At 56.5% G+C, this 23580-nt stretch overlaps 1 protein-coding gene across 1 annotated transcript in view; it reads left to right on the top strand.

Annotated features, from left to right (window-relative positions):
* Window positions 1–1530: 1530 nt before the first annotated feature.
* IQSEC3 (IQ motif and Sec7 domain ArfGEF 3) overlaps window positions 1531–23580 on the top strand; it is a 32447-nt gene continuing 10397 nt past the window's right edge. The window contains 4 exon segments of the mRNA XM_022577257.3: window positions 1531–2671; window positions 4807–4968; window positions 19176–19298; window positions 19734–19900. Of these exon segments, the coding sequence (XP_022432965.2) occupies window positions 1587–2671; window positions 4807–4968; window positions 19176–19298; window positions 19734–19900 (1537 nt within the window). The 5' untranslated portion in view covers window positions 1531–1586.

The raw sequence follows: 23580 nt of genomic DNA, 5'->3' as shown, positions 1-23580 counted from the left end.
CCCCCATGATCCTGGGAGAGGATGGAGGAGTGACGTTGTTCTTGCCTTGAGTTATTAATTTCAGCCACCTGTCCCGATTCTTAGTTCAGGAAGGCTACTCTGTGTAAGTGGAGTGTACGGCTGGGAATACATAGTTTCAGGGCCCAGGAATACTTTCTCACTTCCCAGGCTTCCCTAAGGATTGATGGAACCCACCACAGTGCTACCATTTTGTCCATCCCCTTCACACAGGCTTTGTCTGTTATTTAAGTGCAAAAATCTCTAGGAAGGAGCACTGCTAACTGTTACTGGTCATTCACACCTCGGGGGAATGTCTTTCTAGTCCTTTCCTGAGAGGTTTTTGATAAGAGAGAAAAAGTGAGAGCTTAGCAGCCCAAGGAGGAGAAAAGACCACAGATGGGGGACAGAGCTGAGAGGAGGGGAGGAAGGGCCTTGAAGGCAGACTGGCCAGTGCCAGAAGTTTTCCTGGGTTCACATCTGCCCAGATGAGGCAGTGCCGTCCCCACCCCGGGCCCTGCCAACCAGCCCCACCAAGCCCTGCCCTGGTTGTAACAGCTCCCATTGTTGGAAACAGAGGTGACTGGAATTGTGGAGCAGGGTAGCCTGGAGGGACTCCCCTTATTGAAACATCCATCCATCATCCATCTGTCTTTTTATGAAATTCACATTTATTGAGCTCTATCCTGTGCCAGCCCTTGGGCTGGATGCTGGGAACACAGAGATGATCCAACCCCAATCCCAACCCTTATGAGGCTCCCAGGAACAGGAAACTACCCCAATGCATGACATGAATGCTGAGAAAGAAAGCAGGCGTACAGGAGTAGTAGTGATGTTTTTTAGCCTTCCTATTTAATTTTCAATTTGCTATTATTTAAAAATACACACAAGGGCTTCCCTGGTGGCGCAGTGGTTGAGGGTCCGCCTGCCGATGCAGGGGACATGGGTTCGTGCCCCGGTCTGGGAGGATCCCACATGCCACGGAGCGGCTGGGCCCGTGGGCCATGGCTGCTGGGCCTGCGCATCCGGAGCCTGTGCTCCGCGGCAGGAGAGGCCACGGCAGTGAGAGGCCCGCGTGCAGCAAAAAAAAAAAAAAAAAAAAAAAACACACGAAAGTAGAAAGAATAGTGTAATAAACTGCCATTTAACCACCACCCAGCCCTAACAAGTTTTATTAATATTGTTTCATCTAGCCCTCCCACTTCTTTTGATGGAGTATTTTAATACAAATTCAGGATGTCATGCATTTCAGCCATGAACTCCACCGTATGCATCTCTGATATGAACATTTGGAAATAACCGCCCCCTACCATTCGCACCTCGTCCGTCCCCTGCCCCTGGCGTCACCAATCCCGGAATCCAGTCCTACATCCCACACCTCTGGGAGCCTTGGCATCTCAGGCCATGGCGTGCTAGGGTTTTCAGACATGAGCCCCTCAGTGCCCCGAAGCTGTGCCTTCCCGCGCCCCCACCGAAGTTTAGTAGCTCACCCCCTGCGCCAGCCGCCGCCGCCGCCGCCGCCTTTCTCAGGACTGTCGCTCCCCTTCCCTGACCGCGCTCGCGCCTCTTTGTCTTCGCTGCAGATTGAAATGCTAGAACACAAGTACGGGGGCCACCTGGTGTCCCGGCGCGCCGCTTGCACCATCCAAACCGCCTTCCGCCAGTACCAGCTCAGCAAGAACTTCGAGAAGATCCGCAACTCGCTCCTGGAGAGCCGCCTGCCGCGGCGCATCTCCCTGCGCAAGGCACGCGCGCCCACGGCCGAGAGCCTGGCGGCCGAGAGGGCGCTCCTGGAGGGCTGCGGCCTCTCGGGGCTGCCGCTGGCGCGCTCGCCCTCCCTGCCGCCCACCATCGCGGGCACACTCACCGAACTGGAGGACTCCTTCACCGAGCAGGTGCAGTCCCTGGCCAAGTCCATCGACGACGCCCTCAGCACCTGGAGCCTCAAGACCGTGTGCTCCCTGCAGGAGAGCGGCGCTTACCAGGTCCACAGGGCCCTGCGCGCGGGCACGGGGCCGCCGGGCCTGGAGACCGAGGCACGGGAGCCCGAGGGCGCCCACTCGGGGGACTGGGCCGAGCCCACCGAGCCCGCCGGCCCGCCCCAGGGCCACGGCAGCACCCTCATGATGGCCTTCCGGGACGTCACCGTGCAGATCGCCAGCCGGAACATCTCCGTCTCCTCCTCCACGGCTCTGTCCGTGGCCAACTGCCTGGGCGCGCCGACGGCCTCAGCCCCTGCAGAGTCCGCGGCGGGCAAGGCCGAGCAGGACGAGGCCGGCGGGCAGGAGGCCCCGGAGGCCCCCAGCGCCGGCCAGGAGGACGTGCCCGCCGAGGACGCGAGCGCAGAGGCGGGACCCGACGGGGCCCTGCGCGCCAGCCCGCCGGGGGCCGCGGTGCCGGCGGCGGAGGAGGAGGAAGACGGAGAGGAGGAGGCCGAGGAGGCGGGGAAAGGGGCGGAGGCCGAGGCCGGCGACAGCTCGGAGCAGCTGAGCAGCAGCAGCGCGTCCGCCAAATCGGCAGCGTCGGCCTCGGCCTCCAAGGAGGCCCTGCAGGCCATGATCCTGAGCCTGCCGCGCTACCACTGCGAGAACCCGGCCAGCTGCAAGTCTCCCACGCTCTCCACCGACACCCTGCGCAAGCGGCTCTACCGCATCGGCCTCAACCTCTTCAACATGTAAGTTCCAGGAGGTGCGGGGCAGAGGCTGCACTTACGGGTGAGCAGCGGGCCCGGGAATGGACCGAATCGTCCCAGGGTCCTCCCAGGTGGCCTCTGGGCCACGCCTGATCCTTGAGGTAGTGTGGGAATACTCATTTTATTTTTATTTATTTATTTTTTTTGCGGTACGCGGGCCTCTCACTGTTGTGGCCTCTCCCGTTGCGGAGCACAGGCTCCGGACGCGCAGGCTCAGCGGCCATGGCTCACGGGCCCAGCCGCTCCGCGGCCTGTGGGATCTTCCCGGACCGGGGCACGAACCCGTGTCCCCTGCATCGGCAGGCGGACTCTCAACCACTGCGCCACCGGGGAAGCCCCTCATTTTATTTTTAATTGATAAGAATTTATGTTAAAGATTAGGGTTAAAACATGCTTTAACCACTAGTACTGCTAGATGAAGCTAGGCTTTGAAAAGTGAGAAAATTTCAGAGAAAATGCACTGTTAAGTAAATAATAGTACAAGTAGTATAAGGCTTGGGCAGAAAGCATTCGGGTAGGACATGAAGTTAAGAAAACCGGGAATATCAATTTCATGGGGTTGATGACACGGAGAGAAGAGGCAGTGACCAAAAGAGGAAAGGGTGGGGGGAGCAGAGACCTGGCGCAAGGAATGGGGGTGCGCGGGGCGGATAGGAGGGGAGTGTCAAGCAAGCAGAGGTGAAGCAGAAGAAAACAGGGGCATGGGAGCGGAGAAATGAACAACCACCATAGCTCAGAGCCCCCAGCCAGAGCTTACTTGCAACCAAGAAGTATACAGCTGGTGGCAAGCAGAGGAAACACACCTGCCCGTCCTGTGGAGATTTCAAGTACATGAGGCACTCGTCTCCACCCTCCACTCACCCCTTCCTTCATAGCCCTGAGCCGGGAAACACGGCATCCCTCCTGCCTAATCAATGAGGACTGAGCAGAAACCATTCACCTGTGTGTTCATTTACTCATTCAGAAGTTATGTTTGGAGTGCTTGGCACGGAAACCACAAAGACGAGGAAGACACATCCCCCGGTCTCAAGCAGCTTCTATTCTAGGGGGAATAGCTACCGTTCATAGCTCACCTGACATAAAACATTTGCAGATTTCCTAACAAGTTCTAGAGAGAGCATCATTACGCCATTTTACAGACCAGGAAACAGGCTCACACAGGTGAGCTGAGCCCTGTGAAACAGCTAGTAAGCGGCAGAGCTGGGTGAAGTCAGACCTGTGTGACTCCCATCGCTGCTCCGTGTACCTCAGGCTGCCACCCTGGTGAGCACAGCCCTCCCCTCGCTTCTGCACACACACACGTACCTGGATCCCACAAGACAGTGGTTCTCAAATTATCTATAGTGAAGGACCAGTTTGGGTTTTTACCCAATATGTTGTGGGCTGACACTTCTGTAAAATACAATTAAAATGAGTTGCTAGAAAAACAGTCACATGCTTGGTTGTCCTGAAAATGTCAACATGTTATAAAAGGGTCTAAAGGCTTAGCCTCTATTTCTGTACTTATCTTCTCCTGGACCGGTAAGCTTCAGCTCAGGGAGCAGCATGGATTTGCAGACCAAGCTGGGAGCACATGTGCCTTAAGACACAGCACTCACACCCACACCCACACACAGACTCAAGCCTGGGAAAGTCAACCCTGAAGAGCAGGGTCTTTCTTGTGTCTGCCACACACAGGGAAGAGGGGTGTGGTAGGAGATCCCACCTCCATTTCCCAGTCTCCCCTGTCCTCCCGGTTCGAGCGTGGGTCCTGAGCATAGACAGCAGGATACAGGTGGGAGGAAGGGCTTGGGGACCTCAGGGTCAGATCCAGTGGGACTGAGGCAGGAAGACGGAAGGGACACCTCTCCACCTGCTCTGGAATCTACTTGTCCAGACCTCCCCAGTCCCGCACCATCTTCACTCCTGTGCAGGGAGGTTCAGGAGAACGTGGCGAGAGGGGCTTTTTAAGGGGAGCCCCTCTGCAGTGGAAGGAATGCTGACATTTCCTGGGAATTCTGCCCAAGGACCTCCAGGCACTTTTGTGGGTTCCCTAGGCAGGAAGAAAGGGAGGAAAGGCGTCATGGGGAGACTTGCCTCACTCTCTACCCCTCCTCCCCTCCCCACCCCACCCCCAGAAACCCGGACAAGGGCATCCAGTTCCTGATCTCTCGAGGCTTCATCCCCGACACCCCCATTGGAGTGGCCCACTTCCTGCTCCAGCGTAAGGGCCTGAGTCGCCAGATGATCGGAGAGTTCCTGGGCAACAGCAAGAAGCAGTTCAACCGCGACGTGCTCGAGTGAGTGCCCCGCCTCGGGCTCCTCCCCGCCCTCCTGGCCCACCCTCCCGGATCTCCTGGGCGGCCTGGGACCTCAGCTGGGGAAGGCCACGGGGAGGACAGGACCTCTAAAGTCTGGGTGGATTCCCAGAAGTTCTGGCTCCAGTCCTGGTGGCTTCCTGATTGGTCCAGGAGCCAGAATCCCCATGGTCCTTAGCCAATCACCTGCCTCCCCTCCTGTCATTCTGCCGCTTACTGAGCCAAGGTTCTCCTCCACGTAGGCATTGTAGGCACTGTGGATGGGGACGCGGCTGGCGCTGGGGACGCACGTGGCTGGGCCTGGCACAGAAATGGTCAAGGGAGACCAAAAGGCATGAGAGTGAGCCTGAAAATAGAAGGCCGTCAGCTCTGGGGCCATCTCCGCCTGGGGGACCGGCCCTTCAGCACCCTCCCCTGGCACCCGTCCAGCCCCCAGACCCTGAGTGTCCGCTTTATATCGTGGGGGAAACATGAGGCAGAAAAAGCAGGGGTTAGACTGAGGGGTTTTAGAGCCAGAAAGTACTATGATTCCATAAAGGTAGACTGACCACCAAGGTTGAAGTCCAGGAGGTGGGGGATTTGGCGGTGAGGGGGCTGCTTTTGCTATAGCGCTCTGCTTCGTGGGTGTGGTGCCATGGATAGGTAGGCGAGCCCCAGGGCAGGGGGAGCATTCCCTGGGGTGGAGGGGCAGGGCCTTGGAGCCCCCTCTTCTCTGGCAGAGAGGGGGCGAGGCTCCATGAAGTCTGCTCCGGACCCGTCTCTCCCCACGCCTCTCCTGATGCCCCTCCTCTCTTCTGCTGGGCACCCCTAAGCTCACTTCCTTCTCGAAGGTCACCATTCTGTAAGGATCCCTCCCCACTTCTCTCCCCACCCCCTTCTCCTTGGGTACAGTCTGCCGAAGTGTTTCCCCAGGAGTCCTGGGAGAACCTCGTCCTATTGTACTTGCTCTTGAAGCAGCAAGGGCCTGATACAGAGGGCTGGGGGCTCCTGCTTCAGGGCTTAGAAGCACGGAGTCCCTGTCAGTGTCCCCTGGGTGGGACTCAGACACCTGGCTTCTCTTTATGGAGCAGCCCCGCTGCTGTGTCTCCGGACAGTCACTGCTCTCTGGGCCTGCATTTCCGTGCATGGAGGTGGGAGGGGTTGGGTTAGGAGGGGAGATCTGCTGTGCTCGGGAATCCCTGTCACATTCCTAAATTCATGATGGGATAGCTGTTACCTGAGTGCAGTCAGAAGAGAGGGGGCTTGGACCCATTCAAGGGACCGTGAAATCCCTGATGGCCCTTAGTTGACGGAAGCCAGCTCCTGCCTCTGACTCTTGGGGGCGTTGGGCAATCAGCTGTTCCTCCCAGAGCTGGTGTTCTGAGTGCCTAAACCCCTAAATGGACAGCATTTCTCTACCTTCCTCCTCTCCCTCTGGCTCCCCTTCCCCATCCCACCACCCCTGCGGTGTGGGTGCCCTGAGGGGAGGCCTTGAGGAAATGGCAGAAGAGGAGAAGGATCGAGTGCCCCGTCTCCTTCCTTTCCTGTTTTCCTCTGTCTGGTTCATCTGTCCGGCATGAACTTTTCATTGGCCTTTGTCCCCTTTCCACTGACGAAGGAGTAGAGTTGCCGCGCCCGATGGCTTCATTCCTTTCCGCTGCCCCACACCCCCTGGGTGAGCCGGCTTTGTCCGTCTGCTCTGGGGCAGGGGTGACTGCTTCACCCCCAGGCCCTGACTGCCTCGCCTGTTCTCTTCTGCCTTTCCGGACCCCATGCGGCCTGGCCCCGGAATCCGGACCTGCTAGGCCCCAGTCGATCTGTAGCTCTGGGAACACGGTGTTTCTGCAGCCCGGGGTGTGCTGAGCATCGCAACGGAGACTAGTTCCCAACCCCCCCGGGCGACCGTGGGGGCGGGAGGTGCAGGCCAGCCGCTGCCGCCTGTGCCGAGAGGTGGGGTGGGCTGGGGTCTAGGGCTCGCGGCTCAGCGGGCTCAGGCTTGGATGAGAAGGCAGTGTGGGGGCAGGAGAGGTGGCTGGACCCGGGAGTCCGGCTCTGGTCCCTGCTCTGCTCCTGACACGCTCTGGAACGTTTGCAAGTCACTTCTCCAGGCTTCCTCGTCTGCAGAGAGAGAGGGTTGAGCTGTGTGATCTCAGAGGTCCCTCCAGCGCCGGTGAATGTATCGTCTTTCCTAATCCTTAGTGCGTTTGTAGCACCCTGGCGTCATGCAAAATCATTTGCCCTGAACAAGCTTTGTCATCCTGCCAGAGCAGCCCTCAGGCTCCAGGACGGGGCTGGGGTGCCAGCGTTCACGGGGGAACGAGATGGCCATTCACCACTCATTCAGCAAATATTGAGTGCCTACTGTATGCTGGGAATAGGGCTGCACTGGGCATCCCACGTGTGTACGTGTCGGGGCGGGGTGCGCGGGGAGAGGAACAGGCCTGGCTCGTGGCCTCAGGGAAGTTATAGACCCAGGTCTCAAAGGGGAGAGATGCGAGGAGGAACGTGGAAAGAGACGTGAGGGGCCCTCGAGCCTCCAGTGGGCACTGGGGCTTAGGGGGCGTTGAGTACAGAGCTGAGCCCCAATTCTGCCACAGTGAACGCCTCAGTCCCTCGTGCTGTGTTCTGCAGCCATGCAGGCCCCGGGCTCTGAGGCCCCAGCAGACGGCCTGCGCGTGGCAGCTCCATGGAAAGGAGCCCTCCTCCCCCAGGTCTGCAGCGCGCCGACGGCCTGGTCTGTCTGCTGTGAGGTGCCTGGAGAGGATGAAGAAGCAGGAAGAGACAGGCACTGGCAGGGCAGCAAGACGCTGGGGTTTTTGGTATCTCCCTGCCACTCAAGCCAGCTCTCTCGGAACCTTTCAGGATCCACTGCCTCTTCCTAACTCCCACCAGAGAAAGCACACAGTGACAGTCACCCAGTGCCGTGTGTCCAGGCCGGGAAGGCTTCACTGGGATTCTGCACATGCCCCCGCCGGTGACATTCAGCCTGTCGTATCCATTCTGTACAAAGCTGTTTGCTGAATAAAAGACATAAATCACCCATCCCCTTGGAGACTGAGACAGCCCAATCCACCGCTCTCTCCAAGATGCAGCCAGATGGGAAGGGGAGAAGCTGAAAGTCTCTGGGAGGGGAAGGGATGGGGCCCTCCCCCCACTCCTGGGCCTGGGGGGACAGGAAGAGAGGAGGAGCTGGGCCAAGCAGAATCTGTCCCAGCCACTGATTCACCTCTGAGCATCACAGATGCGGTGATGCCATTTGCCTCCGGGGTCAGGCCCTCGGTGCTCTGGGAAGCTGACCTCTCTATCCCTTTGTGTCCTGGTTCCATGGATGCCCCATTCCAAGAAAGAATGTATCCAACCAGCCTTTATCAAATGATAATATGAGGCATTCTGAGCTCAAAGGGCCATGTCCATTCCAGTGCTGACCTGGGAAGGTGTTGTGTTTTGGTCGTTGGCGTTTGTTTTTTTAGGAGAAACCAGCCTCAGTTTCCTCATTTGTCAAATGGGGATAATAGAACCGGTCATATGAATTAACTTTTTAAAGCGCATATGAAGTGCTTAACTCAGTGCCTGAGGCTTAGTGGGCATTAGACCCCTCCCGCCTCCCCTTCCCCGCGGCTCCCTCCCCCAACACAGGGAAACCTCCCACTCCTCAGGGCTGGTCTGAGACAGAGTTCCGTGCTGGGGAAGGGAGGGGACCACCGCGAGCTTCGAGGAAGTCCTCCCCTGGTGCTGAGGGGGAAGGGCAGTGGGAGACAAAGGGCAGGGAGATCAGGATTCTCTGGGGCTGCAAGCGTCTCGCTCTCAGTTTTCACGTGGCTGGGAAATTTGCCTCTGCTCTATTTCCTTTCTGAAATGTGCGCTTCAGCAGGTTTGAAGGCCAGCGGATGGGGAAACGTTGTGTGCTGGCTGTGAGCAGTCTCTTTCCGGCCCGGGTGATCTTCACACCCGCGGAGGGCATCTGTCGTTTCCAAGGAAACGCAGGAAGGGCAGCTTTGGGGTTGAGTAGCCAGAAGAAAGTTTCCCGGGCGTTCCTTCTCTCACTGTGTCCGCTCCGTTCTTTGTTAGATATTAGAGTCTGACGTTTTAGTCGGATTTCATCATTTCATTTCCATGGAAATGTTTTGGCCAGAGTGCAACAGATTTGCTCTTCTTAGGGGACATTCAGAAATGAAGACAGATTGTCTGTCAAACTCCGTAGGCTGGAAGGCTCTGGCCTCTCCTCACTAGGAAGGAATGGTTTGAGCAGGTCCTGCGTGTCGTCTGTGTGTAGCCTCGGAACGGTTGCCTTGCTCCTGAGGAGATCCACGGGGCAGGGGAGAGCGGGCTGGGGCCCAGGCCCACTCTGACGGGTCTGGCGGAGGGTGGAGAGAGGCTGGGGCAGGCAGGGATAGAAGACTTTGGGGGCTATTTCCACTGTTCTGAAAACTTGATGCTGCCTCCCACTCAGAGGAATGGAAGGAGGGGGTCTCTTCTAACTGTGCTGTCTTTGGGTTTTATGACCTTGACCCCTCACCTCTCCAGTGCCCTTTCCCCTATCCCCACCACCGCACACACACACACAGACACACACACACACGCACGCGCGCGCGTGCGCGCTCACACACACAGAGATGAGAGATTCTACTTAACAGGAAAGAGTCATTGGCATTTAAAAGAATCATTTGCTCCTGTACGTGGAGATCTTGGAACCCCAGAGTGGGGTGAAAAAGTCCAGAGTTGAGACTCTCTTTGGCTTTGTCACAGATGCATAGAAATTGGGCTTTTACACAAAAATGAACATACCCACCACCCATTCCCCTCCTGAGTACCCAGGGCCCAGCTCTGGAGAGGTGTCTCTGGATCCTGTGTGATGTTCAGGTGTGGCTGAAACTGGCCGCTCTTTGCAGTGGGACTTCCTGGGAGTCACTCCCCGCGGGTTTCTCAGGAGGGCCATCTGTGAGCGAGCAGGCAGCTCACACATGTCCAGCGTGTATCGTGTGCCAGCAGGAACGGTTCTAAGAACCTTACGTGCGAAGCCTCATACCATCTTGCCAGCAGTGCTGTGAGGCCAGTGCTGGGAGTCTGCACCAAATGAAGGAAACCGAGGAACAGAGAGGGTGGGGCGCTTGCCACAGTCCCAGGGCTGACCAGCGGCTGAGACCTGAAGCCTGGCAGAGAGGTCCATAACCTGAGCCCTAAACTCCACACCATCCTACCTTGTGCGTCATCCCAACAGATGTGTGGTCTGAATGCCTTTACAGTGCTTGTCAGAGCCCAGCTGTGAATCGTGGTGCTGAGAAATGCTTTAGACGGTCAGCTAGTCCAGCTCTCTCATTCTACCCGGCCAGGGACTGAGGCCCAGAGAGAAGAAATGGCTAGTGCCCAGGCCAGGGGCAGGGTAATTGAACTGAATCAGATGCTATCCCATCCCTGACTCACCTTTATTTGCTGGGCCCCAACCCTCTCATCTGGGAAGAAAACAGAGCTGAGAAACTGATCCACAAATCTGCATTGCTCTGAGCTAACTCAGTTTCCTCTCTCTGATGGATGTATGTTTTAAACAGTTGATGGCTCTAATGATGAAATTTCAGGCGAGTTCATTGGCGATGAAGGAAAGAGTCTTCCTACCTGCGCTAGAGGGAACTACAGATCTGCTTACTCACGGGGCACGTCAGCTCCGATTCGGTCCCTAATGGGAACACTCGTTTCTTTTTTTCTCAATATATGTTTTTAATTGAAGTATGGTTGATTTACGGCATTGTGCCAATCTCTGTGGTACAGCACAGTGACTCGGCTATACACATGTAGACATTCTTCTTTTCCATATTCTTTTCCATTATGGTTTGTTGCAGGATATTGAATATAGTTCCCTGTGCAAGGTGCATGAGGACCTTGTTTATCCATTCTAAATGTAATAGTTTGCATCTACCAACCCCAAACTCCCAAACCATCCCTCTCCCTCCCCCACCTCCCCCGCCTTGGCAACCACAAGTCTGGAGAACCACATTTCTTAAGCTCTTTAATAAACTGGGAGCTTTACATACATTGTCTCTTCTATAACCCACCCCGCCCCGCCCCACCCGCCCACTGGACGTTTTAGGTGTTAGCTCCCTTCTAGAGATGGGGAAAATGAGGCCCAGAGAGGCTAAGTGACTTGAACTGAAGACCTATATGGTGGAGACAGGATTCAAACCCAAGGGTGCCTGACACCAAAGGCCTGACTTCTTCCTGTCCTACCCCTGTCACTGGCACAGAGCGTGGGTCTCAAAGCGTGGTCCCCCGAACAGAAGCAGCACCCAGGAGCTCGTTAGCCACGTCGATCCTCGGACTCCAGCCCAGACGCCTGGATTCAGAAACCCTGGGGTGGTGCCTAGCTCCGTGCAGTTGATCAGCCAGCTGGGTGATTGTGGTGCGCCCTCAGGTTTGAGAACCACGGGCGAACAGGGGGCTGCCGGGCCCAGCAAAAGGGTAGTAGCCTCCGTATCCACACGGACTCCCGATTTGTGGGAGCGGCTTCGAGGTGCACCAGCCGCCATCCCTTCTGAGGACTTCAAACAAGATTTTCTTTGTCCCCGTGTTGTCACCAGGGACTCTGGCAGGTCCTCCTGCTCTAGTTTCTTGGCCACGTTGCACTTTTCCTGAAAGCCTCGACCTTCGTCTGGCACGTTATGAGTTCCGACTAACAAAAATAACTCCCCAGCGGATGGGGACATTTTTAATTGAATCGGATGAGACAAGAACGGCAGAAGTAACACCCGGGTTCCTCCAGCTCATGGTGGTGGGCAGCTTCGTTTTCCATCCTAATCCTGAAAGCTGGCCCCGGCTCCGCCTGGAGCAGAGACCCACATGGGCACCGCACACACCTCTTCCCGGCCTTGGCCTGTACCTCACCTTCCAGGTCTTCGCTGTCTCTTCCAGACTATTAAAAATCCCTGCTGCTATCACTACCTATTTTCAGCTCCCAACCAATTCCTTTGTCTGCCAGACACTGTCTTGCTATTGTTAAAAAAAAAATAGTGGAGATGACGAAATTCATTTTGATCACAGTTGTGTGCGCCGCTTCATCTCCCTGCAACACAGACTGACGCCACACACGGATGTGTTAACGAGCAACTTCCTGCAAGGTTGTACCTGTTTGTACAGATGCGGGGAACAGCTGTGCTTACGCTTCCCCAGCCCTTGGGAGGGACTTGCCACAGAAACCCACAGAAAGGAGAGGCCGCCCACCCCGGCAAGAGCACCTCCGCAATCACCCGCAGTCAGCGGCCCCTCCGAGGCAGGTCCAGACAGCACCTCAGGAGCTGCCTCTCAGGGCCAGGTCGCCGGGTTCTCAGCACTCACGGGCCTGCGTGGTTGGTTGAAGGAAGTGGGAAGCGCGTGCACCCCAGGCCGCCTCTCTGCCTGTGGTCTGGAATCCACGGAGCCCTTCCCTCGGCATCCGTGTCCAGGGGTCAGGTCCAGCTGATCGGGGCCACCAGGCAGAGCTTCCAAAGGCGCTGGCCGCAGGGCTCCTTCCCCAGCTGACCGTGTGCTCACAGCCCCGTTCATTCTTGAGTTTGGTCTGTCACTCACTCATTCATCCACCCCAGGAACGTTTACTGAGTTCATACATACGACAGGGATGCAGAGACCGACTCCGGGCGTCGGGGAGCGCGTGGCCCGGTGGGACGACAGGCAGATGCTTGGGTGACACGGGAGACACAGCAGAGGCACCGCGGAGGTCGAGGAAGATTCCGGAGAGATGGAAGGCAGACCTGGAGGTTGGGGGTGGGCGGCAGGAAGGAAGAGCAGCGTGTGCAAACCTGGGGCCGTGGGAGAGCCAGGCTGCAGGGCTGGAGTCAGGATGCGGAAGGGGCAGGAGAGTCCGGGAGCAACCAGGGCCGTGCTTTGCTGGGGAGCTCAGGCTTCATATGAGGGGTGTGGGAAACCTCGAAAAAGTATAAGCAGAGGAGTGAGTGACAGGGCCAAATGGCCGTCCTAGAAGTGTTGTTCCGGAAGATGGTCTGGAGGCAGGGAGGCTGGTCCGGAGGCTATTGAAGGACCAGTTGTGGCCAGATGATGTCAGCAGAGGCTGCAGGGAGGGTAGAGGCGGCTGGAGCCCTGAGGCAGGGAGAGGCAGCAGGGTCTGGTGACTGGGGTGGGCGGGGAACAGAGGTGGCCGATCACAGCGAACAGCCTCCTGGGCTGCTGAGAATTCGGAACACCAGGTCTTTGTGTGTGAATATGTCTTTGCTGCAGGCCCACTGGAGTAATCGGTGCAGATTATACCAAATAAACACGTATATATTTTTAGCTTTGAGGAGAGAGCGATGCTGGGTGTGGTGACATTTCTTCTGAAGAATTCCTCAAACTAGACATTATCAAATATTTACTCAGAGCAAGTTAAAATATTAAATACTTGGTAAAGCCTAAAATATGTCCACCCTGACTTTCCTGCGAGAGATGCCAGCACAGCCTGTGGCCTTGTGAAGATTGCCCAAGGACTGACCTTTGTACTCAGCAGCCCTCATCCACGCTTAGTAGCACCATTACTTAAGGGGGTCTCTTATGAACGCTGTAGATTAACAACAACAACAAAAAATAACTAGTTCGTGACTAATGTAAATAATAAGGGTGAACTCACGGCTACACTTAAGAGTTGTAGTGTGCGGTGGCATTCAGAGCCATAGGAATGGGTGAGGCCCCTAGGAAGAGGTTGTCAAGTGGGGGAAGGGACCTGGTGGGCAGCCCTGAGTTAGAGGCCAGGGGGAGGAGGGCCTGCGATGGAGGAGGGGTGCCTCCGGAGAGGAGAGAGTCAACCTAGGGGAGGGCAATGGGATGGAAACAAGAGAGAGGAGTGTTCCAAGGAGGGAGTCTTTAACTGCGTTGACGCTGCCAGGAGGCCAGTGTGATGAGGACAGACGTTGGCGCCACTGGACTTGGCAACATGGCGGCCATTGGTGGCCTTGACAAGAGTTTTAATGGAATGCTGGGGTAGATGCTTGGCTGGAGTGGGTTGAAAAGTGAATGGGATTGAGCAAGTGGAAATAGCATGAGTAGGGATGACTTCTAGAAGTTTGGCTCCAAAGAGGAGTAGAGGGACTTCCCCGGTGGCGCAGTGGCTGAGAATCCACCTGCCAATGCAGGGGACACAGGTTCAAGCCCTGGTCCAGGAAGATCCCACATGCCGCGGAGCAACTAATCCCGTGCGCCACAACTACTGAGGCTGCATGCCGCAACTACTGAAGTCCCGCACCTAGAGCCTGTGCTCTGTAACAAGAGAAGACACTGCAATGAGAAGCCCGTGCAGCGCAACAAAGAGTAGCCCCCACTAGCCTCAACTAGAGAAAGCCCGTGCACAGCAACGAAGACCCAACGCAGGGAAAAATAAATAAATAAATAAATAAATTTTAAAAAAAGAGGCGTAGAGAAAAGGATTAGTGACTACAGAGCAAAGAAGGGTTGAGGCTGGGTTTTAATTTGTAAAATAGAAAAGGCAAGACTTTGGGTGCTAATGACGTTGATTGAGTAGATACTAAACTGATATGGAAGAACATCTCCAACTTCATGTGTCCAAAACTGAAGTCTCGATCTCTCCAGCATGTGTGTCCACCCATCTCAAAAACTAGTACCACCAGGCCCCCAGGCGTTCAAGCCCGAGCTCTGAGACTCACCGCCGACTCCTTTTCCCTACCGCCCACATTCCTTCCATCACCTTGTCCCATCAGTTCTCCCTCCAGGATGTCTCTCAGATTCTGAGCTGGCCTGGTCTGTTCAGGTCTGTTCAGGTCCATTCAATTTGTTCCACCTTAGCCAAGGCTCGTCGTCTCTAGCCTGAACTTCTGTAGGTGCATCCTGATGGCCCCCTGCTTCTCTCTTGCTCCTGCCCTTCCTTTTTCATTCATTCTTGCCCAACACCAGAGAAATCATCTTAAAACAAACTGGATCTTATCGTGTCTCCCCCACCCCTCCCCCTCCCTTAATCAGATCCTACTCATCTTTTAGGTCTCTGCTCAAATGTCACATCCCCAAAGAGGCATTTCTGGACACACCAATAAAAAGTACATCTCCTTTGTCCCCTCACAAAACCCTGTCCTTTCCCCACACAGAACTTGTCATGATTATAATGAAATAATTATTTTTGACTCTGCGCTTAATGCCTGTCTCTCTCACTGGGACAGGATCTGTGTTTGTGTTGTTTGCCACTTATTCCAGGTCCCTAGCACAGTGCTGTGTATGCAGAGGTGCTCAATGCATGCCGGGGGGTGGGGGGTGGGGGAGGGAGGGGGAGGGCAAGAGAAAGCCCCAGGAGGCAGAAGGTAGGGGGTCAGGGGTTTGGTCCGCTGCTGTGGGCTCCGTGTACCAGGCCAGCTCAGAAACTGCAGGGTGGCCACATGGCCTCATATGACTGCTGACAGTGAAACGGCCTTCACCCGTGACTCTGTGATGTGTCCAACTGCCCCTCCTTGGGCCCTCACAGGTCCCACCAGGCATCTGGGTGAGAGAGCAGCCCCCAGCGAGAGATGCATTAGCAACAGCCCCCGAGAGGGAACATGCCAGGAATGCGATGTGTGCGGTGCCCCCTGCAAGGTCAGCTCTCTTGTGAGCTTTGGTTTCCTCATATAATAAAAAATAACAGGATGATGCTTAACATCCCACCGGACTGAGGAGATGAAGTCATTGCCCACTTAGTGAAGCACTGAAAAAAATACTCAGTGAAGGAGGTGCAGAGGGAGCTGCCCACTGGCGTAGATTGGGGAGGGTCTCCCTAGCAGAGGGAACACCAAGCAAGCCCCTTTGCAGTCTCAGTTTTACCTTCTGTAAAATAGGGAGATTATACACCAGAAAACGACCACCCAGAAACGTGTGATTTTTTTCACCTTAAAGGTGATCAGAGAGGAGAGGGCTGTTGGCTGTGCTGGTGGAGGTGGCAGAAGGATCTGGAGAACTGCCAGCAGTCTGCTCCCAGCAGGATTTCAGGGTGATGAAGAAGAAGACGGACAGGAGGGGAGGTTTTAGGTGCAAGTGATCTGCAGAACACGGGAAGAATGGGAGACGGGGAGAGGAGAGGAGAGAGAGCCAAGGTCAGGTGCAGGCTGGCACCTTAGGGAGGGAAAGGAGAGCCACGCTGTGGGGAGGGGCGAGGACCGTGGGGAGTGATTCCTGGATGACGGAGCTCCCGTTACAAGGTGAGGGTCCACCAGGGCATGGCCTCGGCCCGGCCACCTGCCCCAGGAGGGCACTGGTTCCCTGGGAGGCGGGGAGAAGCAGCCAGTCGTGTGAGCTGTATTCCAAAGCCAGCCAGAAACGACGCTGCCCTCCCCTGCTGCCTGCAAGCATCCGCGGAGCCTCCAGAGGCTGCCTGTGGGCCGGCTCTGGGTCTGGGTCCTCATCAGACCATGTCACGGCGGGGCAAGAGGTCACCTGGCCCAACCCCCAGCTCTACAGACAGGAAACGATTTGCAGGCAGTAGTGTCTTTCCGCCTCTCAAGACAGCTTCTGGGGGTTTTGCAGAAAACGTCTAGATTTTTTCTCAAAGATCTGACAACCCCAGACCACCTGCCCATCAAACAGCGATGCCTGTGGTGGCAACTGCAGGGAGCAAGGCAGGAAATCAGTGTGTGCGTGCGTGCGCGCGCGTGCGCGTGTGCGCCTGCGCGCGCATACGTGTGTGTATGCGCACGTGCCGTGGAGAAGGGGTGGGGCTGTCTGTCTCTCCCTCCCGCGCTCCCTCCCTCACCACCCAACCACAAAAGCAGCCCCTGAGAGCCGAGAGGACACGCGTGCTCCCGTGAGCTCCCGGGCTCTCATTTTAAAAGCATCCCCCCGACCTTGCGCTCGGCTCAGCCATTCGTTTTCAGTTTCTAAGGATCGACTGGCGAGTTTGAGGGATGCTGATTCCCAGGCACTGCTCTCAATCGTCTAGTTGGTAAATCCGGGGTAGGGCCGGGGCCCTGCATTTCAACCGGCTGCCTGAAGGCTCTGCCATGGGGTCCTGCAAGAGGTGGGCTGTAGAGCCTCCCCAGCCCCCGCACAGGTGTCCGCCCGCAGAGGCCTGCACACCCCGCGCCGTGGGTGGTGTAGCCTGCTGCCTGCTCTGCGGGCTGGCGTTTCCACCCGGCTGAGTCTCCTGCCCTGGTCCTTGACTCTCCAGCTTGTTACTGGAGCTTTCAGCTGCCGCCCCGAGCGGCCAGCAGCAGTCACCTGAGTGAAGGGCTGGAAAGCCGGCCACCAGCTCCCGGCTGCTCTGCGGCCACCTCCCGCCGCTTCCCTCGGTGCCCATCGTGGGGTCAGCCCCGGTCCAGAGCATGGGGGACAGTCCATGGACAGAGGTTCTGGGAGGGACACCACTGAGGGACACAGGGTGCCGGGACCGTGGGGTTCAGAGTCGTGCAGGGGGGCCAGGTCGGGGGTGGGATGGATGGACTGACAGGGGCAAGTCCTGGACCCCAGACCGGGGGGACCAGGGCCGTTCTGGGGTCCTCCGGGCAGCCGGCCTGTGTGTCAGGGTTGGCCAGGCTGGGGCCCGTTGCCTGTGCCTGGGCCTTGCAGGAGTCGGCGGGGCCCAAGGACGAGAGGCTGCAGTGCGGCTGCCCGCTGCTGCACACCCAGGCCTGCCCAGCCCAGCCGGCCGAGCCTCGTCCCCCTCGTCTGCTCTGCCTTCTCCCTTCTGTCTGTCTTTCCCTCTTTCTCCTCTTGTCTCTGTTTTTCTCTTGCTCTCTGTCTCTGTCTCTCCCTCCGTGTCTCTCTCACTTGACTCTCTACCCCCGTATCTTTCGCTGTCTCTGTGTCTCTGGCTCCCTCCCCGGCTCCCGCTCGTGGCCCTCCTGCTGCACCGGTTCGCCCCCTCCGACCGGCATCCTGTCTGGCTCAGTCGTGCTCGATGCGTCCCTCCTGGCCTGGCTGGGCTGGGCTGGGGGACACGCAGCTGTGGGCCCTGTGAGGCTGCCCTGAGTTCACCTTCCCTCACCGGGGGACGGCCCGGGGAAGAGGTGACAGGAGCTGCCCTCTCGCCTGCTGGACCTGCTGTCTGTCTCAGGTGCCGAGACGCAGCCCATTCCCACCCTTGGGCCAAGTCCTTGCCTCCCATCTTCCAGTCCCTGCCCCACCCTCTACTGAGGCCGCCAAGCCTGAGAGAAGCCCGGGCTTCACCAAGCTGAGTGTGGCTTCCAGCCTGCAGATGGCCGTCTGCCCTGTCCTGGGGGAAAGAGCCCCTGGCCCTGCCCTCTCTGGGTGGCCTCGGGACGCCCCTTCCTCCTTGTTCCCCCCAAGAGGAGTGGGGGGAGGCGGGGCCGCCGACCACCAGGGCCCTGACTGCCGCCACGGGAGCTCCTTGCTTTCTCCTAAAAACCGACAGCAGAGCCAGGGTCAAGCGGGGCCCCCCAAGTCTACCAGGCCGCAGGCAGCCCCAGAGCTGATCACGGAGGAGTTGGGGCCTGCTCAGGGTGGGACAGGTGGGCAGTGGTGTCCAGGGCTGTGACGCTGGTGGTGCCCACCACGGGCTGTGGGAACAGAGAAAGGGCAGGGTGGGGCAGGTGTACAATGACCAGGACAGAGGGGCGCAGTGCAGCACGTGGGTGCAGAAGGCGACATGTCCGCTGCACGGGGGGGCCTGCGGCCCTCAGGGGCACGGGGCCCGCTGCTCACGGCGCTGGAAGCGGTGCACCCCGGGGAGGGGAAGCGTGGATACGCCGGCGGCTGGGAGGGCCTCGGGAGGGAGGCCCAGGAGGGCCAGGAGTCTGCAGACGCTCCGACCTGGGAGGGTGCTGGTGTAAGAGGAGGTTCCCAAACGGGGCGGAACCAGGGAGAAAGGCCCCGAGAGGCCTTGGAGAGGACAGAAGAGAAAGCACTGTTCACCGTTTGAACCCCTGACTCTGGACACCCTGGGGCTGAGAGGAAAGGACCTGCTTTCGGAGGCAGCAGGCTCAGCCTCCTGGCCCTGGGGCCTCGGACAGCTAGCCGCAGCCCTGGACCCCAGGGTCCGGAGGTGGGAGGGAGGCCCTCAGGCGGTGCCTCGCAGGGCCGTCGGGTGGGAGGAGGTGTGACGAGGGTCCTCACGGGCGGTGGAAGGAGACTCTGGGGGTGGGTAGGGTAAGTCACCCCTTGTTGGTCACAGACACCAAGTCCCCCCTCCCCACCAGGGTGGGGCTTCCAGCCGGCGGGTGGGCCACGCCCTCCTCCCAGCTCTGGTGGGTGGAGCGAGGTTCGGGGCCCACGCCCCTCACGACCCCCTCCCCTCCCGGCCTCAGCTGCGTGGTGGACGAGATGGACTTCTCTGCCATGGAGCTGGACGAGGCCCTGCGCAAGTTCCAGGCGCACATCCGCGTGCAGGGCGAGGCCCAGAAGGTGGAACGGCTCATAGAGACCTTCAGGTGGGACCCTTCCCCAGCCCCACTCCCCTCGCACACACCCGGGACTTGGGGGCGGGGAAGCAGAGTGGCTGTAAGCCTGGGGGCCAGGAGTCCCTGGAGGGCCGGGAGGGAAGCAAAGATGCAGGACAGACCCCTCGGGCTCTCCCTGCAGGCACCTCACCGTCCCCATCGACCAGCACATCTTTCCTGAGCGTCTGTGTGAGGCTGGAACGGGGCCGGGAGTGGGGTTCCGGGGGTCTCTGGGTGTGTGACAGCTGCCCCGTCCCCTCGGAGGGGATGGGGACCGGGGTACGGGGCAGACGGCAGTCGGAGGCAGGAGGGGGAGCCTCCCTGGGCTTAAGCCCTCGGAGGACTGGACACGTTCCCAGGTCCCCCCGTCGCTGGAGCTCAGGGAGGGTGTGGGCCCTCAGCACCCTCACGTGTCTCCCCGCACAGCCAGCGTTACTGCATGTGCAACCCCGAGGTGGTGCGGCAGTTCCACAACCCGGACACCGTCTTCATCCTGGCCTTCGCCGTCATCCTCCTCAACACCGACATGTACAGCCCCAACATTAAGCCCGACCGGAAGATGATGCTGGAGGACTTCATCCGAAACCTGCGAGGTAGAGGGGCGGCGGCGGGAGGAGCGGGGACGCTGCTCGGGTCGTTCCGGGAGCCTCAGCCCCGATGGTAGGTCGTCACCCCGGTGGCCAAGGGCACTGCATGCCGCTCTCCGGGCCCGGTCTCGCCGAGCGGCCCTGGGGAAGTTGCTAGCATGCCAGGCATCGGGGGAGTTTCCGGGAGCTGCTGCCACTGTCCTGCGGCAAGCGGCAAGGGCCCCTGGGCGATGCCCCTTGCCCTCTGTGGAACGTCGTCTGTTGGGTGACCTCCGGGCCCCAGGCACCACGGCTGCTGTCTGGGTGGTACTGGCCCTTTCCTGCTCCACGACTTAGGAGAGAAGAGCCACGAGCAGGGCCTTGAGATAAGCTTTATGGCGTTTACCAGACAAGTTGTCTCCTAACTGATGTGTGTTGGATTCAGGTTTCCTGGGTTTCATCGCTTCCTCGTTTTTAGTTTACTTCCAGGGAAAAGGTACACTGGAGACAAACTTTTTAAGAGTTTGCATGTCTGGATATGTCTTTTTCTATCCTCAGTCTTGATTGAAACTTTGGCTGGGAGCAGATTTCCCGGCTGGAAACACTGAACTCAGAATTTGGGAGGCATTGCTCCGTTGATTTTTAGGTGTCAGTGCTGCCACTGTTACAATCCCTGACCTCTTGCTTACGTTTTTTTCACTCTCCCTGAACATTTTTAGGTTCTTCTGTTTGTCTTTTGTGTTCTGAATTTTCACCATGATGTGCCCTGTTATGGTCCTTCTTTCATCCATTGTGCTGGGTACTACGTTCTTCCTTTTAGTCTAGAAACACATGCCTCTGATTGTGGGAACTCTTCTTTATTTTTTCATAGAAAGGAAAGATGCTTTATTCAGAAAAGCCGGCAATCTGGGGAGAAGGTGGACTTCTGTCCAGAGACCAACTCTGAAGATTCTGCTCAACCATGACAATTTTTAAAGGGAAAAAGGGGAAACGATCTCAGTTAATCATTAAAGCAGGAGGTCAGATTCTTTGTCATTTTTCCATTGCATGCAGACCTGCTGACTTCTCCTGATTTTCCTTGGGATGCTGTGTTGCTCAGGCGGTCTGTCTGCAATTGGATTCTTTGACCCACGTGGTCTGCCTGTGCCCTCGGGGTCCACCTGCAAATTTACTAAGGGGGACCTAGGGGTAGAGAGTTAGTCATTCTTTAACTGCTTAATCCTTCATTCTTACTCCTTCTAATCCAGGAAAGGGATCAACAGGTTAAGAGCAAGGCATTTTGTACATTTGGTAAAGCAGAAATCAGGGACTAGGTTGAAAGTGGCTTAGTGATCTCATCTTTATGAGGAAGGTCTGAGGAATACAGGGATGAACAAACAGAAGAGGGGCAAAGGAGCTGCTTACGGTTTCATCATCTACGTAAGTCAAATCATTGAGCTGTATACCTTAAACTTACACAGTACTGCGTATCAACTGTATAGCAGTAAAACTGGAAGAAACAAAAAGAAAATCAGTTGGTACTTTCAGCTGTATCCAGTTGTTGGTTAACTCACAGATAGACCTGATAATTTAATATTCACAAAATATTTAACCTCAAATAGTAATTGCAGATCAAATTATTTGTACAGACTCCTTTGCGTCCCTACTGGTAAAGTGTTAAAAATTCTGTAAAGTGTAAAAGTTCTGCCCCATCTGGCAAGTGCCTAGACATCTTCGCATACGCTTATATTATTTTGGAAAACTGCATACATATACTCCAATATACAATATCTCTAATTAGAATTTATCTTCAGGTGGGAACTCCTCTTAAATATTGTATCTGATCATTTTCCCTCTCCATTTTCCATACTCTCCTCTGGAACTCCTATTATTCAGGTGTTAGAACTCCCAGTTTGAGCCTCTGATCGTTAGAGCTCTCTATCTGCCATCTTTGGCTTCTCGTTTGACTTTCTTGAAGATGGCGCTCGGCTTTATCTTTCAAGTCTCCTACTAAGTTTTCGTTTCTGCTATCTTATTTTTCATTTTCAGTAACTCTCTTTTGCTAAGTGTTCCTCTTCTACAGCATTCTGTTCCTGTTTTGTAGATGCAGTGTCTTCTTATTCATCTCTGAAGGTATGATGTTCTTTCTGATGAAACTTGGTTGTCCATCCAGATTTAACAGTGAGCCACTAAAAGGCTGATTAAAACTCTGAGCACGTATGGGGTTGCTGACTGATGGACGTTCTCACAGCAAGATTTAGTTGAGCTGTTTCACTGGGAGACCTGACTGCAGAATCTTTAGATATTTTCTCTTGTGCTGGTTGCTTCTTCAAAAGAGAAATGTCCAGTCTGTTGCCCAGAGGGTATGAGTCTGTCTGCCAGTATTCCGAGATCTTTGTGGAAAATGGGTTGAGAGGGTCTCCTAGTACGTAGATATCATCTCCATCCCCCAGTTTTCAGCACAGACTCCCACCCTTGGCTGGGCTTGGGATCCCCCAGCCCAGAGTTCCTGGTTCATCCCTTCCAGAGGATGAAGCCTCCATCAGAAGACTGGGGTGGAGGAAGGGGCGGGGATGTCTAATTGCCTTTTAAACTGATTTTCAACCGACTTTCCTGTTTCGAGCCCAACTTCACCTCCACCTGCAGGGGCTGCACCAACTCCAGAGCGCTTGGTGCTTCTGAGCCTCCTAACCTCTCTGCTGGCTTCTGTGTCTTCTTTCCCAGGTTTGCTGATCCATGTACTCATTCACCCACTTCCAGGTCCCCTGGTGCCACTGCCTCTTCCCCCGTCTCTGCCTTTAAAAAAAAAAAAAATTCCCTTTCCTAGGGCATTCAGAAGGAGCAGAGGGGGTGCAACCTGCCGTCTTTACCTGGGAGCCCCGTGTGCTCAGTCCCTGGCCTGCTCTTTCTTGCCCCCAGCCTGGCTTCTTCCAGGCCCCTGGGTGCCCGACTTTCAGAACCAAACTCAGATGTGGGAGAAACAGAGTCAATACAGAGGGCCGCTCACAGAAGGTGTAATGTCCTCTTGGCACTTAGGAAAACTCCTTGGAGAGCACTTGCCCAAGATGTTTTATTTTATTTTATTTTTATTTATTTATTTTTTGCGGTACGCAGGCCCCTCACTGTTGTGGCCTCTCCCGTTGCGGAGCACAGGCTCCGGACGCGCAGGCTCAGCGGCCGTGGCTCATGGGCCCAGCCGCTCGGCGGCATGTGGGATCTTCCCGGACCGGGGCACGAACCTGCGTCCCCTGCATCGGCAGGCGGACTCTCAACCACTGCGCCACCAGGGAAGCCCAAGATGTTTTATTTTTAATTTTTCCCTTTTAAGAAAAAGGAGTGTATAATCATTAAAGAAAGATTTAGAAAAAGTACAAAGAAGACTTTTTTTTTTATTGCCTCTGTTTCTACCTTCTGGGGAAAGTGGTTTTCGTGTTGGTATATTTCCTGCTGGTATTTCTTGCTACCAGAGTCTGAAGGTCACTGTGAAGTGGGAGATGGGTGGCGGTCTCCTCACAGCACCACCACGGGGGCTTCCCTCCTCTCCTTCACTTAATGTCTCACTACCCACCCACCACCGCCACCCCGTGCTCCCAGCGAGGGGAGAATCTTGTCACCACTCAACAACTAATCGCTGAGCTCCACGCTCCCTACCGGAGGGGAGGGGAGGGCCTGAAGACCGACACAGCGATGCTCAGCGATGCTCCTGGCGGGGCTGGGGGGGAGGTTGT

Source organism: Delphinapterus leucas, chromosome 11 (assembly GCF_059928025.1).
Source record: "Delphinapterus leucas isolate spDelLeu-1000000601 "Yukka" chromosome 11, BTC_Dleu_Yukka2, whole genome shotgun sequence".
Classification (NCBI taxonomy): Eukaryota; Metazoa; Chordata; class Mammalia; order Artiodactyla; family Monodontidae; genus Delphinapterus; species Delphinapterus leucas.
This window is presented reverse-complemented; position numbering and strand designations above follow the sequence as displayed.